General features: G+C 53.5%; 1 protein-coding gene across 5 annotated transcripts in view; it reads left to right on the forward strand.

Moving 5' to 3' along the window:
* PDE4A (phosphodiesterase 4A) overlaps positions 1 to 20,630 on the forward strand; it is a 52,335-nt gene that overhangs the window by 20,920 nt on the left and 10,785 nt on the right. For 2 of the 5 annotated variants that reach the window (XM_032310956.1, XM_032310948.1), the window contains 5 exons: positions 14,959 to 15,150; positions 15,929 to 15,965; positions 16,086 to 16,156; positions 16,868 to 16,917; positions 17,088 to 17,200. In XM_032310956.1, coding sequence (XP_032166847.1) covers positions 14,959 to 15,150; positions 15,929 to 15,965; positions 16,086 to 16,156; positions 16,868 to 16,917; positions 17,088 to 17,200 — 463 coding nt within the window. Of the gene's footprint in view, positions 1 to 748; positions 1,093 to 2,148; positions 2,580 to 14,958; positions 15,151 to 15,928; positions 15,966 to 16,085; positions 16,157 to 16,867; positions 16,918 to 17,087; positions 17,201 to 18,721; positions 19,166 to 20,630 lie in introns of those variants that run through there. The other 3 variants (XM_032310965.1, XM_032310972.1, XM_032310981.1) reach the window with 3 other exon arrangements.

The raw sequence follows: 20,630 nt of genomic DNA on the forward strand, positions 1-20,630 counted from the left end.
TCAGGGATGCTTTGGAGCCACTCGGGGATTGGGGGATCTCTGAGGGGCTACGAAAGAATTCTTAGGATCTGTGAGGTATCCTAGAATTCAGGGGGCCTTCATGCGGTCTGTGGGAATACTCTGTGGCTATGAGAAATGCTAGGGGTGCTCTGGGAGTCTCTGCCTGACTGGTGGGGGTACTTTAAGAGATTTGGGGGACATCTGAGGAAACTTGGTGATGATCCTGGGATCTGACGGAGTTTCATTTGCAGGTGCATCCTGAGAGTCTTGGGTTGCCCCTGGGTTTTGTGGGGATATATCAGTAATAATGAGGACACTAGTGGGGACATTTGGGAAGCTAAGGGATTGTCCCAGAGTCTACCAGGCCTCTCAGAGCACCTCTGGCTTTTGGGGGGAACTCTTGGATTTGGGGAGGCACCTCTGGGTTCTGTGGGGGGACACCTCAGGGATAGCTAGGACACTCCCTGGGATTGTGGGGACATCTGAGGGACTGTGGGGACAGCTAAGGGACTTTGGGGACGCCATTGGGGTTTGTGAGAGTCATAGTGGTTTGTGAGAGCACCCCAGGGATCTGGGGGGCACCCCAGATGTTTGTAGAGACGCTTCCGGTGATTGTAAGGACCTCAAGGGGACTGCGGGTGCCCCTGCGGTCTGAGGGGTGCCTCGCCGCAGCCGTGTGGGCGCCTGGGTCCCGCTCCGCCCCAGGGGCGGCCCCAGAGCGAAGCCGGAAGGGCCGAGGCGGCCGGGCGGGGTGCCCCAGGGCTGGGCGGCCGGCCTGCGTGGGCTGCGCGGGGCTGGCGGGCGGCGCAGCTCCCCAGCGCCCGCCGAGGCGGGCCGCCCCGCGCCCCCTGTGGTTATGGCGCGGCCGCGAGGCCTGGGCCGCATCGCCGAACTGCAGCTGGCGGCCTTCCCGGCGGTGGCGGCTGCCGAGGACGAGGCGTTCCTGCCTGAACCACCGACCCCGCGCGCTCCCCGCCGCCCACGTTCGCCGCCCTCCTCGCCCGTCTTCTTCGCCATACCGTCCCCAACTTTCCGCAGGCGTCTTCGGCTTCTCCGCAGTTTCCAGGACTTTGGCCGCCAGGCGTGGGTGGGGTAAGTGTGCGCCAGCGGTGGTGGTTCGAATCTCCCCTGACCGCCTGGCGCTGGCCGGGTCTGGGGTTCCTAGCTGGCCCTCCCCAGCGTAACTTCCCCTCTTCCGTCACAGGGCAGCGATAAAAATCATCCCTGCCCTCCAGCGTTGCTGTGGAGACATCTGATAGGGCATGCAGTAGGCACTCAATAAACGTTAAGTTCCTCCCACTTCCTGGGCCGACCTGAGGTTGTAGTCAGGCTTTGGAGAATTGAGGCCCACCTGCCCTCCTGGGTGATCTGAGGGCGTGTGTTCAATTCTGCGAGCCTCAGTCTAAGGGCCTGTGAAATGGGGCCAGCGCTGCCATCTGCGGGTTGCCTCGCCAGGAGGCACGGTGATGTTACCGGGTGCATCAGGCACGGAGGGCAAACGGACTTTCTCTTCCTGGCCAGACCCGGACTGGGACATGGGGGCTGGAAGCTTTCGGGTGAGGAGCCTGGAGACCACATCCGGTCTGGCTTCCCGGTGTCCGCTTATCTTGGAAACGGAGGTTGACAGCCCCCAGGTGGGAGCCGGCTGGCTCTGGGGGCTTCTCCAGATCCAGGAAAGGGTCCTCTACCTGCTCCCTTAACCCATACTCTCCGCACGCGCTTGTTTGGAACCTGAGCCCAAACAACCTGAGACGTTCTGGGAGAGGACACTGCGGAGACAGGCTCAGCGTCTGGCCCCGGGGAAGAGATCCGGGAGGGCAGAGAAGCGGAGGAGAGGTGGGGAGCCCCGCGTGGCGTGGGGGACGGGGTATGTTGGTGGGAAATCAGTGCCTCTCTCCGAGTTTCTCTGTGTGTCTGTCTCTGTCTCCACTTCTGTCTTTCCTGCTCCACCCCCTTCCCCGCATCCGTCGTCCCCCTCCTGGGGGTTTTTGTCACCGGACCCGCACTCTGCTGGCGCGGGCGAGTCTCTTTCCCCCAGGGGCGCCGGCGTTCGGAGACGGCTCCAGCGGGCCCAGCTCGACGTCAGAGGGGGGGAGGCGGGGCCAGAGGCAAGGCGTGGCCCGGGGGGGTGTGGGCCTGGGGCCAGAGCCCGGGAAGCGGGAGCCTGGGCACCCCTGCCCCCCCAGGTCCGGAGGGAGGGCGGCAGGGGGGAAATGTGCCCTGAGTTCCGCAGTAGAAGGCCCGTGCGGAGCCCTCCCTGGCGCTGGGGACACGGAGAGACGCCCGAATGCCCGCGGCCGTCCCTGGGGGGGTCACCGAGAGGGCGGGTGTGGAGGCGGTGCCAGCGGTGGCCACAGACACCTCGGGCCTTCGCCTTCGAGCACTGCTCGCCTCACCACCGTGCCGCTGTCCCCATGCTCGCCCTGACAGCGCTTGGCACCCATGCGCTCGGGGACAGCACCCCGGGCAAGGCCCCGGCCCCCTGACCTGACACTGCCCCCTGCGCGCCTTGAGTCCCTGGTCCACTTCTCCTTCAGCGACGAGGACACCCGTTGGCACCCTCCAGGCAGATCTGTCAGGTGGGTGGCAGGCAGGTGGCCAATTTCCTCCTTTACCATCAAGGGCTCTGGCTGGGGGGAAAGGGTACCCAATCGTCCTTGGGGAGTCCCCAGGGTAGCTTCTAGGGTCTGCCTGGAGCCCCACCCCCTTTCCCGGCCCTAAAATTCTTGGTGTTGCTAAGGGCTTCCTGCACGTGAGAGCCTTCCAAGGGAATGTTGGGTCCTGCCCCCTTCCTATTTAAGATGGGATCCCTTCACCCTCTTGTGCCCCTAAACCTGGGTTTCTGGCACTCATCCTGGCAGCAAATATGGGTGTCCGGCGTCACCTGGGCTCCACTCCCAGGCCACCGGCCCGGAGCCAGGTCCCTCTGGCCCTGCTCTGCTCAGTGCCTCCAGGCTTCCCCACCCCCTCCTTACTGGGGCTGCCAGGCTGAAAACCAAGCTGGGGCAGAGGAGGGAGGGGGGCTTGCGCTGGAACTCCTGGAGGTTACTTAGAATCAGCTGGGCAGTGCTGGAGGGGAGAAGTTCTCAGAGGTCTCCGGGTACTCCAGCCTTGATCTTGCTTCCCTCCGCCAAACCCTTCCAACACCTGCACACACAGAGACGCAGACATGGGCACACGCACACACTCTCCATCCGTAGCTACACTGGACACCCGAACACAGGGTATTTGGGGTCACCTGGTGTTTACTGTGTAAGGCACGGGTCTCTTAGCTCGTGGGAACCCGAAGAGCCTCTCACGGTTGACCCTGGGGTGCGGGGATGCACACACTCCAGAAACCCCCATCTCCTGCGGTGCAATACACCTCCCTGCCCGCAGGAACACACTCACCACGGCACACCCCCGCGCCCGACTCCCGGCTGCACACAGCCACACGCAGGAACGCACCTCATCCTGAGGCAGTACTCAGAGACAGTCACAGCATAGGTGTGGCACCCAGGTGCACTCTTCCAAGGTCACACAGGTTCACAGACAGAGATACAGACACACAGGTTCATGCAGGTGCCCCAGACCCCACTGACACGCTCGGGTGACCAAATCCGCACGGAGACCCCTGTCCACCCAGGTACCCCGGAGCACACGTCTGCTATAACTTTCTCTCTCTCTCTCTCTCTCTCTCTCACACACACACACACACACACACACACACACAGACCCTCTGTGCACACCCAGCCCTTACAAACAGCCATGTCACCTGGCACCACAAGCCTGCCTGGCAGACACGCCAGCGCCCGCCCTCAACCTCTGTGTGACCTTCACGAAGCAAATGCCAGGCCTTTCCATAAAGGCTGCCTGGCACCTCCTGCAAGGGAGTCGGGTGGAGTGGGGCAGGGAGCCCTGGGAGATGCCAGGCCTGCCTGGAAGAAAGACAGACACCCAGTGATTTGGTGCACAGCTTCGCAGTCCGGCTGCCCAGGCTGAAATCCTTCCTCTCTGGCTAACCGGCTTGTTCATCCTGTCCGTACCTCAGTTTATTTCTCTTGAAAATGGGCCATTAGGGGACGTCTGGGTGGCTCAGTCAGTTAAGTGGCTGCCTTCGGCTCAGGTCAGGATCCCAGGGTCCTGGGATTGAGTCCTGCATCAGGCTCCTTGCTCAGCGGGGAGCCTGCTTCTCTCTCTGTCTCTGCCTGCTTGTGCTCTCTCTCCAACAAATAAATAAATAAAATCTTAAAAAAAAAAATAGGAAAGAAAGAAATGGGTCATTAGTATGTGTCCAGACACAGCACAGTGTCTGAGGCATTTAATAGCAGTTGACTACTTTCGTGGTGGTTAGGATTTTTACCAACTGGAACGTGTCTCCTTTCTCTTCTACTCCACTCCCGGCTTGTTTGTTGCCCATTGGCCCCTTGGAGCAGAACTCCCTGGAGCCGTGATCTGCTCCTGGGCTGCACTGTCCTCCAGGGGCCCAGTTCAATGCTTGGGGAGCCCACGTGGGCAGGCCGAGGGGCCCCAGGGATGGGAGAGGGACAGGGAGGCAGGTGGCAGCTTCCTCCAAGGGTGCCACCAGTGGTCAGCCCCTCTGAAGGGGAGTCTTGTGCAGGTTTTTTCCTTTCTGGTGGAGTGTCTGGGCATGTGGCTATGATGTCAAGGCCTCCTGGCTGCCCTTGACTTCACTTTATGGCCTTGGGTCCCTTTAGGACATTAATGGAGCAGCCTCGGGGCCGACTTTGTTCCACCCTGAGCAGCCGCAGGCCAGGGAAAGGTGACAACTCCACGTCGTCCCAGGGTGCAATTCTGGAGGGCAGCTGAAACCCTTCCCACCCCTACCCCCCACACACACTCAACCTGCAGTTCCAAAGGCCCAATCCCCGCCCCTCTGCCCTTCCAAAGCCCGGGGGACAGCAGCTCCTGGAAGCACAAACAGCGGGGGCCCCAGGGAGCCTCTTCCCATCCTGGCCTCTGGGCTCCTGCTTACGTGAGCGGCGTCCCCTGGGGCTGCAGGATGGGCTAGCCGTGCTGGTTGGGCGCCCTCTGGGACTTGGCTGTCACCTTCCCTTACCTGGCTTCAATGACCTGGGCAAGGGTGAGGTCTTGAGTATGTAGGCAAGCTCCTCTCCCTGCCCCAGGGGCACTCAGCGGCACCAGAACATCCAGGCTGTGCCTTGGGAAGGAGGACATAGTTTTCAGGCAGCGAGGCCACCAACTCCTTGCCACCCTTCTGTGCCTCACTCTCCTCGTGGAGCTGGGATGTTAACACAGCTCACAGAGCTGGCGGGAGACATAACCGGGCTCATGTTCGTAAAGCACTAGGAGTGTGCCAGGCACATGGCAAAAGATTCAGTAAGTAGCTTGTTATTATTGCTTTATACCTACAAGGATCTCACCTGGCCTGGGTATAGCAGATGCTCAATAAATGGGCTTTATCATCATAGGCCCCAAGGTCATGATCTAAGAAGATTCCACCTTAAGAGTTTTTTCCTTTCCTTTCCTTTTCTTTTCTTATTTCTTTTCTTCCTTCCTTTTTCCTTCCTTCCTCCCTCTCTTTCTTTTCTTCTTTATTTCTTTCTTTCTTGTAGGCTGCACACTCAGCATAGAGCCCAACATAGGGCTCGAACTCACAGCCCTGAGATGGAAGACCTGAGCTGATACTGAGTCAGATGCTTAATTGACTGAGCTACCCAGGCATCCCTTACGAGTTTTTGTTTTTGTTTTTTACTTTTAAAAATTAATGTCGAGATTGGGGTACCAGGTGGTGGGTATTATAGAGGGCACGGATTGCATGGAGCACGGGGTGTGGTGCAAAAATAATGAATACTGTTATGCTGGAAATAAAAAAATAAAAAAAATAAAAAAATAAAAATTAATGTCGAGAAAAATTTACCCTTTTTAGTATATACCGTATGAGGGGTTTTTATTGTGGAAAGTATACATAACATCCAATTACCCATTTTAATCCCTCATGGAGTGTACAATTCAGTGTCATTAAGTATGCACACAACTATCACCACCGTCTGTCTCCAGAACTTTCTCATCTTCTCAAAAGGCAGCTCTGTCCCCATGAAGCACTAACTCCCCACCCTTTGCCAACCCTTGGCTCCCACCATTCTACTTTGTGTCTAGGAATATGACTGCTGTAGGGACCTCTTCACAGTGGAATTTTACAATATTTGCCCTTTTGTGTCGGGCTTATTTCATTTCGCATAATGCTTTCAACTTCATCCATGTGGTATCATGTGTCAGAATTTCACTTTCTTTTTAAGACTGAATACGATTCCATTGGCAATATACGCCACCATTTTCTTTATCTGTTCAACAACTGGTGGACACTTCAGTTGTTTCCAGCTTTTGGCTATTGTGAATAATGCAATGCTGCTGTGAACGTTGGTTTACAAATACCTGTTTAAGTTTTGCTTTCAATTCTTGAGTATTTAGTATTTCCTTTTTTTTAAAAAAAGATTTATATATTTTGGGGGCACCTCGGTGGCTCAGTGGTTAGGTGCCGGCCTTCGACTCAGATCACGATCCCAGGGTCCTGGGATCGAGCCCTGCATCAGGCTCTCTGCTCAGCGGGGAACCTGCTTCTCCCTCTCCCTCTGTCTGCCTCTCTGCCTACTTGTGCTCTCTCTCTATCTCTCTGTCAAACAAATAAAATCTTTAAAAAAGAAAAAGATTTTATGTATTTTTATTTTGAGAGAGAGCACGAGCGGGGTTAGGGGCAGAGGGAGAGGGAGAAGCAGGCCCCCCGTGGAGCAGGGAGCCAGATGCGGTGGCTTGATCCCAGGATCCTGGGATCATGACCTGAGCCGAAGGCAGACGCTTAAGTGACTGAGCCACCCAGGCGCCCCTCCTAAAGATTTTATTTTTAAGTAACCCAAAGTGGGGTTCGAACTTATAACACTGAGATCAAGAGTCGCATGCTCTACTGACTCAGCCAGCCCGGAGACCCTATTTTTTATAGTAGCCATTCTAATGAGTGTGTGCTGCTCTCTCATTGCACCTTTGATTAGCATTTCCTGAATGATTAATGCTGTCGGGCATCCTCTCCTGTGTTTATTGTCCATCGGTATGCACACATATCTTATTTGTTGTGCTTTGGTTTACTGGACTTTACAAATATTGTGGTTTTCGCACATCGAAGGTTTGTGGTAAGCCTGCGTCAAGCAAGTCTATCAGTGCCGTTTCCCCAACAGCATTTGCTCGCTTCGTGTCTCCATATCACATTTTGGTAATTCTTGCAACATTTCAGACTTTTTCATTCTCATCGTATTTGTTAGGGCAAACTGGGACCAGTGATTAAAACTCACTGAGAGCTCAGATGATGGTTAGCATTTTTTAGCAATCAAGTAGTTTTTTTTTCTTTTTTTTTTTTTTTTAAGATTTTATTTATTTATTTGACAGAGAGAGAGATCACAAGTAGGCAGAGAGGCTGGCAGAGAGAGAGGGGGAAGCAGGTTCCCTGCTGAGCAGAGAGCCTGATGCGGGATTCGATCCCACGACCCAGGGATCGAGACCTGAGCTGAAGGCAGAAGCTTAACCCACTGAGCCACGCAGGTGCCCCAGCAGTCAAGTATTTTTCAATTAAGGTTATGAACTTCCTAGACCTAATGCTACTGCACACTTAATAGACCACAGTGTGGTGTAAACATAACTTTTATATGTCCGGGAAATAGACAAAATTCAGTTGCCATGCTTAATCGCAGTGTTCTGGAACCAAGCCTGCAATATCTCCGAGGTATGCCCATATCTTCTCTGGAGAAATGTTTAATTTAAGTCCTTTGCCCACTTTTTAACTGGGTTGTTTGTTTTTTGTTGTTAAGTTTTAGCTCTTTATATATTCTAGGTATCAATCCCTTATCAGATACATGGTTTGCAAAAATTTTCTCCCGTTCTATGGATTGCCTTTTCACTCTCTGGATAGTGCCTTTTGGTGCCAAAAAACTGATAATTCTGATGAGGTACAATTTCTTTTCTTCTTTTGTTTTTCTTTTAAGATTTTATTTATTTATTTGACAGAGAGAGAGAAGGAACAAGCAAAGGGAATAGGAGAGGGAGAGGCAGGCTCCCACTGAGCAGGGAGCCAGATGCAGGACTTGATCCCAAGACCCTGGGATCATGACCTGAGCCAAAGGCAGACAGTTAACTGACTGAGCCACCTGGGCACCCCTGTTTTTTGTTGCCTGTGCTTTTGGTGTCATATCCAAGGAATCATTGCCAAGTCCAATGTCATGAAGTTCCTAGGAGGTTTTTTTTTAAGATTTTATTTATTTATTTGACAGAGAGACATCACAAGTAGGCAGAGAGGCAGGCAGAGAGAGAGAGAGGAGGAAGCAGGCTCCCCGCTGAGCAGAGAGCCCGATGCGGGACTCGATCCCAGGACCCCGAGATCATGACCTGAGCCGAAGGCAGCGGCTTAACCCACTGAGCCACCCAGGCGCCCTAGGAGGTTTTTTTTTTTTTTTTTAAGATTTTATTTATTTGACAGAGATCACAAGTAGGCAGAGAGGCAGGCAGAGAGAGAAGAGGAAGCAGGCTCCCTGCTGAGCAGAGAGCCCGATGCGGGACTCGATCCCAGGACCCTGGGATCATGACCTGAGCCGAAGGCAGAGGCCTTAACCCATTGAGCCACCCAGGCGCCCCTCCTAGGAGTTTTATACCTTTTAGTTCTTCCATTTAGGTCTTTGATCCATTTTGAGTTAATTTTGTATATGATGTGAGGTAAGGATCCAGCTTTATCCTTTTCCATGTGAATAAGCAGTTTTCTCAGCACCATTTGTTCAAGAGACTCGCTGTCCTTTTCCCATTGAGTGGTCTTGTTGCCCATACTGAAAATCATTTGACAATATATGTGAGGGTTTATTTCTGGGTTCACTCGACTCTGTTGGTCTATAAGTCTGTCTTTATGCCAGTACCACACTGTTTTGATTACCATAGGTTTGTAGGTTTTAAAATCGGGAAGTGTGAGTCTTCCAACTTTGTTCTTCTTTTTCAAGATTCTCTTTTTTAAATTTTTTTTTTTAAAGATTTTATTTATTTACTTGAGAGAGAGACAGTGAGAGAGAGCATGAGCGAGGAGAAGGTCAGAGGGGGAAGCAGACTCCCCATGGAGCTGGGAGCCCGATGCGGGACTCGATCCCGGGACTCCAGGATCATGACCTGGGCCGAAGGCAGTCGTCCAACCAACTGAGCCACCCAGGTGTCCCAGGATTCTCTTTTTTTTAAAAAGGAAGAGATAACACGAGCAGGGGAAAGAGAGAGAAGCAGACTCCCCGCCAAGCAGGGAGTCCCATGTGGGGCTTAGTCCCAGGAACCTGGGATCACAACCTGAGCCGAAGGCAGACGCTTAACCAACTGAGCCCACCCAGGCGCCCCGTCTTCTCATTCTTTTTTTTTTCTTTTTTTTAAGAGAGAGAGAGAGATCATAAGGAGGCAGAGAGGCAGGCAGAGAGAGAAGAGAAGCAGGCTTCTTGCTGAGCAGAGAGCCCAATGGGGGCTCAATCCCAGGATCCTGAGATCATGACCTGAGCCAAAGGCAGAGGCTTTAATCCACTGAGCCACCCAGGCACCCCCCATCTCCTCATTCTTGAATGCAAGATGTCTTTTGATTTATTTGTGCCTTCTTTAATTCCTTCCAGCAACACTTTTGTTTTCCGTGCACTTTTGTCCCATTGGTTAAGTTCATTCCTAACATCTTATTCATTGTGATGGTATTGTACATGGAATTGTTTTCATAATATTCTTTTTGGATTATTCATTGTTCGTGTACAGAAAGGCAATCGATTTTTGGTGACTTTGTATCATGCGACTTTGCTAAATTCATTTATTAGTCAGTTCTGAGTTTTGACACAGGTAATCCCCACTGCTGGCTTCTTTCTCTTTGCAAAATTCTTTTGAGACTGATTCAAGTCGTTTTGTGTATCAGGAGTTAAAAAGGAAACTGCTGCTTCTTTCTACTCTTGCTGACTCTTAACTTCTGACACCAAACGTGTGGTTTCCCCACACACACACACACACACACCAACCAATTCTGCAGTTGTCTGTGACACGGACTGGGTGAACTACATTCTGTTTCAATTCTGACACAAACTTGCTCGGAGCTACTACAGATCCTACAGGTGAAGGGCTCAGTCTGGTAAGGCTGCCCCCACTTTAGCTTAAGTCTCAAGTCCAGGGTGTGTCTACATGGGCTTTGGCCCCACCAGCTGTAAGTCAAGGTTATGACAAATCCCCCCCCTCAGGTTAGGTTAATTTCCTAGAGCTAGTCACAGAATTTCAGTAAACAGTGCACTTACTAGACCACTGGTTTATTGGAAAAGATACAGCTCGGGAACAGCCAGACGGAAGAGAGGCAGAGAGCAAGGTCTTAGGGGAGGGGCTTGGAGCTTCATGCCCTCTCCAGGTGCAGCCCCTCCGCGCGTGCTCAGCAACGCGGAAACTCTCAGGGATGTTGATGGAGGCTTCATTTTTTGGCACAACTCATTAAATCATTGGCTGCTCCATTGGTGACTCACTCATCCTCCTGGCCCCTTCCCTTCCAGTCCAAGGAGGGGGACTGAAAGCTCTAACCCACTTAATCACATGGTTGCCCATCTCCCCCCCACACCCTGCAAGGAGTCCCCATCCTGAGGCTCTCCAGGTGTCCCCAGCAGATAGTCATCTCTTGGCAGGCAAAGACACTTTTCACTGCAGACAGTCCTAGGGTTTTTAGAATTGGGTGACAGGAAACCAGGGCAGAAACCAAATATATATTTTTTATTATTTCACAGTAGTTCAAAAAAAAAATTTTTTTTTAAGCAGACTCCACAGGGGTGCCTGGATAGCTCAGTCGTTAAGCGTCTGCCTTCAGCTCAGGTCATGATCCCAGGGTCCTGGGATCGAACCCCGAGTTGGGCTCCCAGCTCAGCTCGAAGCCTTCTTCTCCCTCTCCCACTCCCCCTGCTTGTGTTCCCTCTCTTGCTGCGTCTCTTCCTGCCAAATAAATAAATAAAATCTTAAGAGAAAAAAAATGAACAGGACTGGAAATGTATATTTTCTTCCTTATGATTTTCTTTTAAAAAAAATTTATTTGAGAGAGAGAGAGGGAGAGCACAAGTGTTGGGGGGAAGGGGCAGAGGGAGAGGGAGACACAGCGTCTGTGCTGACCAGGGAGCCAGATACGGGGCTCCATCCCAGGACCGGGAGATCATGACCTGAGCCAAAGTCAGACACTTAACCAACTGAGCCACCGAGGTGCCCCCCCCTATGATTTTTTTTTTCAAAATATTTATTTATGTATTTGAGAGAAAGAGAGAGAGACAAAGAGAGTACAAGCAGGGGGAGAGGGCGAGGGAGAAGCAGACTCCTGGCTGAGCTGGGAGCCAGACATGGGGCTTGATCCCAGGACCTGTAGATCATGACCTGTGCTGAAAGCAGACACTTAACAGTCTGAGCCACCCAGGTGCCCATGATCTTTTTTTTTTTAAGGTTTTATTTATTCATTTGACCCAGAGAGAGAAAGAGAGAGTGAGAGAGAGAGCACAAGCAGGGAGACCTGCCGACAGAGGAGAGAGAGCTCTCCGCTGAGCAGGGAGGCTGATGCAGGATTCAATCCCATGACCTGAGCCGAAGGCAGACGCTTAACTGACTGAGCCACCCAGGCACTCCCATGACTTTCTTATTTTTTATTTTATTTTTTAAAAAATATTTTATTTATTTATTTGACAGAGAGAGAGAGAGAGATCACAAGTAGGCAGAGATACAAGCAGAGAGAGAGGAAGCAGGCTCCCTGCTGAGCAAAGAGCTGGATACAGGGCTCGATCCCACATGACCTGAGCAGAAGGCAGAGGCTTAACCCATTAAGCCATCCAGGCACTTGTCCTGTAACTTTCTTTTTTTTTTTTTTTTTTTAAGATTTTATTTATTTGTCAGAGAGAGAGCGAGCACAGGCAGACAGAGTGGCAGGCAGAGGCAGAGGGAGAAGCAGGTTCTCTGCCAAGCAAGGAGCCCGATATGGGACCTGATCCCAGGACACTGGGATCATGACCTGAGCTGAAGGCAGCTGCTTAACCAACTGAGCCACCCAGGCGTCCCAGTCTTGTAACTTTCTTAATAACATTTTCTTTTCTCTAGTTTACTTTATTGTAAGACTACAGTATATAATACATATGCAAAATACATGTTAATCGATTGTTCCTGTTATTGGTAAGGCTTCTGGTCAACAGCAGGCTGTTAGTAGTCAAGTTTTGGGGGAACCAAAAGTTATATGTGGATTTTCAACTTCGCGGTGGGTAGCACCCCAACCCACTTGTTGTTCAAAGGTCTACCGTGTTTTTACTTATCTTGGATATAAACGCAGGAGTGGGATTTCGGATCACCCAGTAAGTGTACGGTTCATTGCTTAAGAAACTGACCAGCTGCCTTCTAGAGTGGCTAAGCCACTTCCTGCTGGAGTCTTCCTTCCAGCAATGCATGAGGAGGGTTCCAGTTGCTCCAAATCCTTGTCCACCAATTGTCATTATTGTCTTCAGTTCTTGTCTGTTTCTTGTTTGTTTATTTGAACCATGCTAGCAGGTATGAAGGGATGGTTCCGGGTGTTAATTTGTATTTCCCTAAAGAGTAATGGTGTTTCCTTTGCTTATTTGCCATCTGTATATCTTTTTTGGCGAACTGTCCAGACTTTTGATCATTTTTAAATTGAATTCCTTGTCTTCTTTTTATTGAGTTTGGAGTCTTCATTATATAATCTGGATACAGGTCCTTTGTCATATATTTTCTCCTAGTATGTAACTTGTCTTTTTATGCTTTCGACTGTGTCTTTTGCAGAGCAGAAGTTTTTAGAGTTTTTAAATGTTTGATTTTTATTTATTTATTTATTTATTTATTTGACAGAAAGAGAGATCACAAGTAGGCAGAGAGGCAGGCAGAGACAGAGACGGAAGCAGGCTCCTTACTGAGCAGAGAGCCTGATGCAGGGCTTGATCCCAGGACCCTGAGATCATGACCTGAGCTGAAGGCAGAGGCTTAACCCCCTGAGCCACCCAGGCACCCCGGATGTTTGATTTTTAAAAGAAGTTTGAATTTTTGGCTGCTTAAAAGTTCTGATTTCTGCGGCCACTAGGTGGTCCAGTCGGTTAAGCCTCCGACTCTTTGATCTCAGCTCAGGGCTTGATCTTGGGGTTGTGAATTCAAGCCTAGGGTTGGGCTCCACATAATAACAATAATAATAACCCTATTATTATTTTTAATAATAATTAAAAAATAATAAAATTTGTGATTTCTTTCCTAAAATTGGACTACCCGGTTGCCCCGGACCCCCAGCATCACCCTGCCTTTGGTGTCAGATGCCTGAGTCCTGGGAACATTTGCTTTAATGGTAGGAATGTGCTCGAATGGGGCTTGAGCAGGTAGAGGGCAGCAGCCAACCAGTTTGAATTCTGACCCGTGTTTACACTGGTCACCTGGATGCCCCGAAGGAGGTGGTGTTTGTCCCCATTTTGTGGATGAGGAAACTGAAATCCAGCCATACCTCTGGGAACTGGCAGAGCCAGCATCTCCCTGCCTCCTCCTGAGGATCTCTGTCTTGCCAGTGCCCCCAGGCTGGATCCCATCTTCCTCCCCTCTCTCTGTAGCTGTGTCTCTACAGTCACAGTCTGTATCCCCACTCTAGCCACACCAGCTTCCTTGCTGGTCCTCACACAAAAGCCAAATCCTGCCCCAGGGCTTTTGCACTTGCTATTTCCCCACACCCTACCCCCACCCCTGGAGTGTTTTCTCCTATTTCCTGACCAGTGGCCTACTCCTTCTTATCTTTCAGGCCCCACTCACTTGTCCCCTCCTCAAAGAGGCCTGGCTCAACTAGCAGCTAAAATCACCTCTCCAGTAACTTTCAGTCACCCACCTGGTTTCTAATTCTGTGCATGGCACAATTCCGTTCATACATTCATTCGTTACATTTTATGGTTTATTAGGTAAACATGTATGGGTGTCTACTGTGTAGACATCTTCCTGGCTTAAGAGATATAGCAGTGAACAACGCAGACAAAAATCCTTTCTCTCCAAGGCTTAGTTCTAGAAAGGAAGGCAAATAGTAAAGAAATCAAATATAGAGTATGTCAGGTAAGTAGTATTTCTTTTTTTTAAGGAAGGGAGATATAAAAATATTGGGACAGAGATTCAGATCTTAAATGTGTTGGTCAAGTGAGGCCTCCTGAGAAGATAATGTTTAAGGCGAGGCCTGAAGGAGGTAAAGGAGGAGCCACTGGAGATCTGGGCAGGGGAAGCAGCCTGTGCAAAGGCCCTGAGGCTGGAATGTATCTGGAATGTTTAGGAAACAGCTAGGAGGCCATTGTGGCTGGAGTGGAGTGAGTGAGGGGTGGACTGGGGAGGTCATTGGGCAGGGCCCTGTGGGCCACAGGGGGGACTTGGGCTTTTGCTCTAGGGTGAGCTGGGAGCCACAGAAGGATCTGAACAGAAGAAGGATGGGACCTGACACAAGTGTTCAAAGGCTCCCTCTGGCCACAGGGGAGGGGAACAGATTGAGGAGCAAAGACAGGAGCCAGGGACCAGGGCAGAGACAAATGTACTGGTCCAGATCCAGGCAAGCCCTGAGGCAGGGCTGACCCAAGAGGGGGTGCGAAGTGGACAGATTCTGAGTAGACTTGGGCATAGAGCCAAGAAGGCCCCCACACTTTGGGGGTGTGCACTGCGGCCAGGCTAACCTGTTTATAGTCCAGCCTCCCCATGACATGTCCTTGAGGGACAGAGGATGGTCTGTCACTGCTGGGTCCCCACACCTCTACAGAGCCTGGCTCTCAGAGGCGCTCAGTAGCTTGAGCTCCACAACTCCCCATCTCTTTTGGGGTATCTGTCTCTCTTTAATGTCTCCTATCTCTCCCTCCCGATCTCGACAGGAATTTCCTTGTACATTCCTTTTCAATGTCATCTCAGCCCCGCTGACCCGTCTTCTTGCCCATTCCCTTACAGCTTTGAGGCAGAGAATGGGCCCTCGCCATCTCCCGGCCGCAGCCCCCTGGACTCGCAGGCGAGCCCGGGCCTCGTGCTGCATGCTGGGGCCGCCACCAGCCAGCGCCGGGAGTCCTTCCTGTACCGCTCAGACAGCGACTACGACATGTCCCCCAAAACTATGTCCCGGAACTCGTCGGTCACCAGCGAGGCGTGAGCACCCCCTTGTCACCCTCCAGGCCTGCGCCCACATGAGCTGCCCTTGCCAGCAGGGAGTGGGGACACTGCCCAAGCCCCAGGCCACCTCTCCCTTCCAGTGAAAAGTAAACAGCCCCCTTGTCCATAGCAAGGGCTCAGTCCCGCCTACCCACTGGTAGCTGGGGCCTGGCCCCCCCTCAGCCCTGTCCCTCCAACAAGGAGAAAACTCCATGTGAGCCCCTCCCTGCTGCCATTTCTTCCTACAGACTGTCCACCTTGGCTGAGTCCACTTTTCCTTCTCCCCCACCCCAGGCCTCCCTAAGCCAGCCCCCCTTATCATGACCACCTGTTGAGGTGTGAGCACCCCCAGACCTGCCCAGCCCCCTCCCCTCTCACTGGATCCTCCAGTCCTGGCCCTACCCATCCAGGCACCCGCCTCAGCCCCCCCACCTCCTTCCTGCTCCCCACCCCCTCCTGCCCACACTGCTCTCCCCAAGCCCAGCCCCGGCAGGGTATTTATGGCTGTCCCCTTTGTCTCTGCAACACCCCCTCCCTGCCCACCCATGTGAGCTCCTCTCTCTGACCACCATTTCCTTCAGGACCAGCCCCTGCAGGGTGCCTCCCCTTGGGAGGTCTCCCCTGACCCGTGTGAGCTTCCGCTCCCAGCCCACCAACCTCCCCAGGCCCAACCCACTCTAGCGAGTTGCTGCTCTGGCACCCTAGCCCTTCTCCACCCAGGCCCATAGGTGTCCCGAGGCAAGGACTCCTGACCTGCCCCTGTCCTTGATTGCAGGCACGCTGAGGACCTCATTGTGACACCTTTTGCCCAGGTAAGACCCCTCTCCGAAGGAGGGAAGGGGTTCCAACCCTCCCCCACAGTTGGGGACGGGGCCTAGCCCCAGCCGCCTCTCCACGTGGCTCCCTCTTTTCACGGCTGCTCCCTATCCCAGGTGCTGGCCAGTCTCCGGAGTGTTCGCAGCAACTTCTCACTCCTGACCAATGTACCCATTCCCAGCAACAAGTAAGTCAGGGCTGGTCCCCAACGGTCCTGATTGCAAGGCTAACTAAGCACACCTGGGTTCAACTCAGGCAGGAACTTGATCTCTCTGAGCCTCTGTTCAGGCAACAGCTCCCCCTGAGCCAGTAAACCATTGCAATTTGAATGCCTAAGACAGAAACTTAAAACTAAAGACCAAGGGGTCCAGACACTTTGGTGGTGAGGCCAAGGGTAGCCAGTTACCCTAGGCTTGGGGCCACTGCAGGCCCCGATGCCAGCTTCCTGGGCAAATAGCATCTTGTGGTACCTTTGCTCCCCCTCCATAAAATGGGAATTTAATAGCGCCTCCATTAGATGTGGCTGTGAGGAGTCTGGAAGATGATACACAGGAAAGTGTGAGAACATTGTTCAGCACTAAAAAGCGGTAGTTATTATGTGGGAACAGGGGTGTGGCTGAGAACTGCTGGTCCCTCCAGGAGTTAGGGGAAAAATGCTCAAGCAAGTAGGAACTTTGGAGACAAAGGACCTGTCCCTACCTCTGACCACCCCTGTCACTCCTTGGAGCCCGTTTCCTCATTTGTAAAATGGGTCCTTTTGGGGCTCTGTGAGAGGCTGCAGGCTGAGTAAATGGGACACAGTGAGCGCTCAGAAAAAGGAAAATGGGCATTATTCATGGAGGGGGGGAAGCAGGAATCCGGATGCACAGGCTGATGCTGAAGGTCCATTTCTTTGCAGACGGTCCCCATTGGGCGGCCCAACCCCAGTCTGCAAGGCCACGCTATCAGGTAACAAAGCCCAAGGGGTGGGAAAGGGGCCCTCTTGCTGCTGGGGTGGGGATCCTCTCAGTCGGGGTGGCTGTCTTAACTGTCCTTTCCCAGCACCCCTCTCACCTGGTAGACCCCCATCATCACGGGCTGGGGCCTCTGGGTCACCACCTGTGCTGCCCCTTCTCCAGAAGAGACATGTCAGCAACTGGCCCGGGAGACACTGGAGGAGCTGGACTGGTGTCTCGAACAGCTGGAGACCATGCAGACATACCGCTCTGTGAGCGAGATGGCTTCTCACAAGGTGAGCGGACCTGGAGCCCCAGGGCCGGAGCAGCCCCTGGGCGGGGCCTGGGGATAGGGGCCACCCGCTGGGTGGGACCTATAGGCGGGGCATCCTTGGGGGCAGGGCTGGTTTCTGGATAGGGCCAATGAGGGGGGACCATTCCATGGGCCTGTGGGGTGGGGCTGACTGCTGGGTGGGGAATGGGGCGGGGTCAATCAGTACGTGGGGCATATGGGGTGGGAGTCCATCCTTAGGCGGGGCCCCTAGTCTGCCTGTTCCCGTGGGTGCTGACTTCTCCCAGGGGTGGGGGAGCCTGGTGTGTGTGGATGGGTATGGGTGTCTGTACACCTGCATGTAGAAAACCGTCTCTCTTAAGCGGGGTTCTTATGCTAGAGTCTACAAGTATGTATGTGCCCGTGGGTCTGTGTGGCTGTCAGTTTGCAGGCTACACATTCTCACCACAAGGTGGGATGGGAGGGGATGTTTTAAGAGGGCACATCAGGAGCGGTATGCAGATGTGTACCTACGAAGGATATATGGGTGTGCACAGACGATTATACTGGGTTGCGTGGGGGCCTGTGCCAGAGGGGTGAGTATGTTTACAAGTGTGAGTTGGCCTAGGAATGAATCTGAGTGTGCATCTCCATGTGTTTGTGACTCTGTGCGAGTGCCTGCAGGGCTACGGGGGAGGGTGCAAGGCTCCCATGCACAGTTGTGCAGATTGTGGACTGCACAACTCCAGAGGACACCATTCAGAAAGCAGGCAATATGAATGATGTTTCTGTTGTGCAGCATAGTGGTTGCCCTCGTGGGAGGAAGAAGCCTATCAGGAAACGAGTATGCCCGTGGAGGTGTCTGTGTTGGGGGTGGGTGCCTACACCTGTGGGTGGAGGTATGTCTGGGAACATTCAAGTCTGAGGGTGATGGTGTCTCTGAGGGTGTGCTGAGCATCTGAGAGTGTGACTGTCTCTAAATGTAGGTCTTCGGTTGTGTTTCTGCAGTGGTGTGTCTGTGTATTTGTGGGTGTGAGTGTGAGCATTCCCTCGTGGATTTCTCAGGGTCTGTCTGGTACCCAGGGCCACATGGGTTTTTGTGTCTGTTTGAAAGTGTGTCTGTGGCTATGCTGAGTGTTTGTTAAGTGTGCCAGTATACCTGGGTGTTTGTCCCTTGGTGTGTGTCTCCACATCTGGGTGTGACTCTGTGTTCCTGGAAGTGCTGTGTCTGAAGGTGTCTACCTTCTGTGTGTCCAGCGGTCTACCTGTAAATGTGTTGGACATCAGAGTTGTGACTGTGTGGTATGTGCCTGCATACGGGTTGGTGTGGAAGGTGTGTCTCAGGGTGTTTGTATGTCTGTGAATGTGTAGAGCATCTGGGTGTGTGTCTTTGTCTCTGGGTGTGTCCATGGAGGGGACATGTCCTCTCCAGGGTGTGTGTGCCTCCCTGCCATCCCTGGCAGCCCCACCTGGATCCTGGCTTAGGCCCGTGGGCTCCGATGCCCCTTTAACGCCCCCCCCACCCCCGGCACCACCTGACGTCGCATGCAGCCTGCCAGTGCTGCAGTGAGAACGCACACGCACACACACAGGCGCACACACGGAGCCCAGAGCCTCCAAAGCCACCTCCCGGGACCCTCGCCCTGCCCCCTCATGGGCAGGGGTCCCAGGCCGCCTCCAGCCGCTGCCGCGGGGGGGCCCTTCAGGGCCAGGGGCTGGCAGACCATGTAACCAGGGCTGCTGTCGGGAGCGCGGAGGGGAGGGGAGCCCCCAGCCCTGCTGGGCCGGCCCAGGCCCCTCCGCGGCTCCCCTTTGCACTGCCCACCTGCCCAGAACACCCCCCCCCCACAGTGGCTGTTAACCCCAGGACTCCCCAAGCCCAGCCTCTCTGTGCGGCAGCCCCGAGCGGGGCTAAGATTCCAAGATGCCCTTGGTGGATTTCTTCTGTGAGACCTGCTCCAAGCCGTGGCTGGTGGGCTGGTGGGACCAGGTAGGGGAACTCGGAGTGGAGGGTGGGCAGGAGACTCGGCCCCGGCCCTCCCACCTTGGATCCTACAGCCCCTGGTCTGGGCTGGTGTGTGCCGCTGTGCACGTGTGTGGCCTGAACATGAAACCTTGTGACTGTCTGTCTCTGTGTGTGGCCCAGGACTGGGCGGGGAGAGTGGGTGGCTGGGGATATGGGTCTCTTGCTGGGTGTGACTGTCCGCACTCGCCTGTGTGTGTGTCTGCAGTGGTGTGGGGCTGTCTGACCATATGCTTGTTTGCCTGGGTCATGATGGGGCCGTCTCTGAGATCATATGGCTGTTTGTGGTGGTGTGTGTTGGGATGTGTTTGGGAGCCCAGACCTGTGTGATTTTTCTGGGGCATGTGACCCCAAGTATCAGGGACTGCCTTATTGTGTATGCCCCTCAATTCTTGTGGCTGTGGCTGTGTAGAACTGTGTAAGATGGTAGTCTGTGGCTCTCTGTGTGGTTGTGTGACTTTGTGGGTCCATCTTGTGTGTGTATATGTATCTTTCTGTGCAACTGGGGTCTCTGGCAGCACTGGGAGGAGTAAGCGCCCCATCCTGGTGTGGGCTACGTGAGCTCACCCTTCCTGCCAAGCGTCCCTCCTGCCTCTCTGGATGGAGTCTGCTTCTGGTTTGGGGGTGCTTTGGCGGAGCTTGGGGGCGGGGAACCAATGCCCTTTCTCCTCCATGCACAATGTCATAGCAGACGCTTGTGTGAAGTGGCATGGGGGGACCAGGAGGGACTGCCAGGCCTGGTTCTGTGTATACTCCGTTCATCTGTGCATGTGCCCACCCCTCTGAGGTTGGGGGAGAGGGGCTGTGATGGGAACCCCCCTCCCCTGGGTGACCGAACAAGGTTTCCTCAGCTCAGTATTCTCCCCTGCCCTGCCAAACCTTCTCTTCACCCAGAACTTGCATTCTCTCCTGTGAAGGAGAGATTGTATTCTCTCCTTCCAAACTGGGTTTGGAGCTGGGGGCCAGGACGCCTTGGGAGTGGGGTCCATATCTGGGAAGACTTGGGCCAGGGGGGCTCTGGGAAGGCAGGGGTTAAGGGTCCTGAGGCCTGCCCCCCTTTCCCCCAGCTCTGCAGCTGGTTGGAGGGGGAGTTGCTAAGGAGACTCCCATCACCATGGCGACGGGATTCTCCTGACACCCCATTGGCTCACTGTTAGGCAGGAGCCCCTCCCTTCCACAGGTGCCCCTCTGGCTCCTCCTTTTGGGCTGGAGGAGGAGGAAGTCTGGGGAGGGGTGCCCCCCTTCCTCAGGAAGGGAGGGGCATGCTGAGTCCCGAATTCCCAACCTGAGTCCCCATCCAGACCCGGAGGAGAGGAAGGGCTGACCCCCTCCCCTCCAGCAGCTTGCTGAGGGCTCTCTTGGCAGAGCAAGGAAGTAGGAGGGGCTCATGGGATCTTCAGAAGTTTCTTGGGAGGGGCTGACCTCCCCCACC

The sequence above is a fragment of the Mustela erminea genome, chromosome 1, assembly GCF_009829155.1.
Source record: "Mustela erminea isolate mMusErm1 chromosome 1, mMusErm1.Pri, whole genome shotgun sequence".
NCBI lineage: Eukaryota > Metazoa > Chordata > Mammalia > Carnivora > Mustelidae > Mustela > Mustela erminea.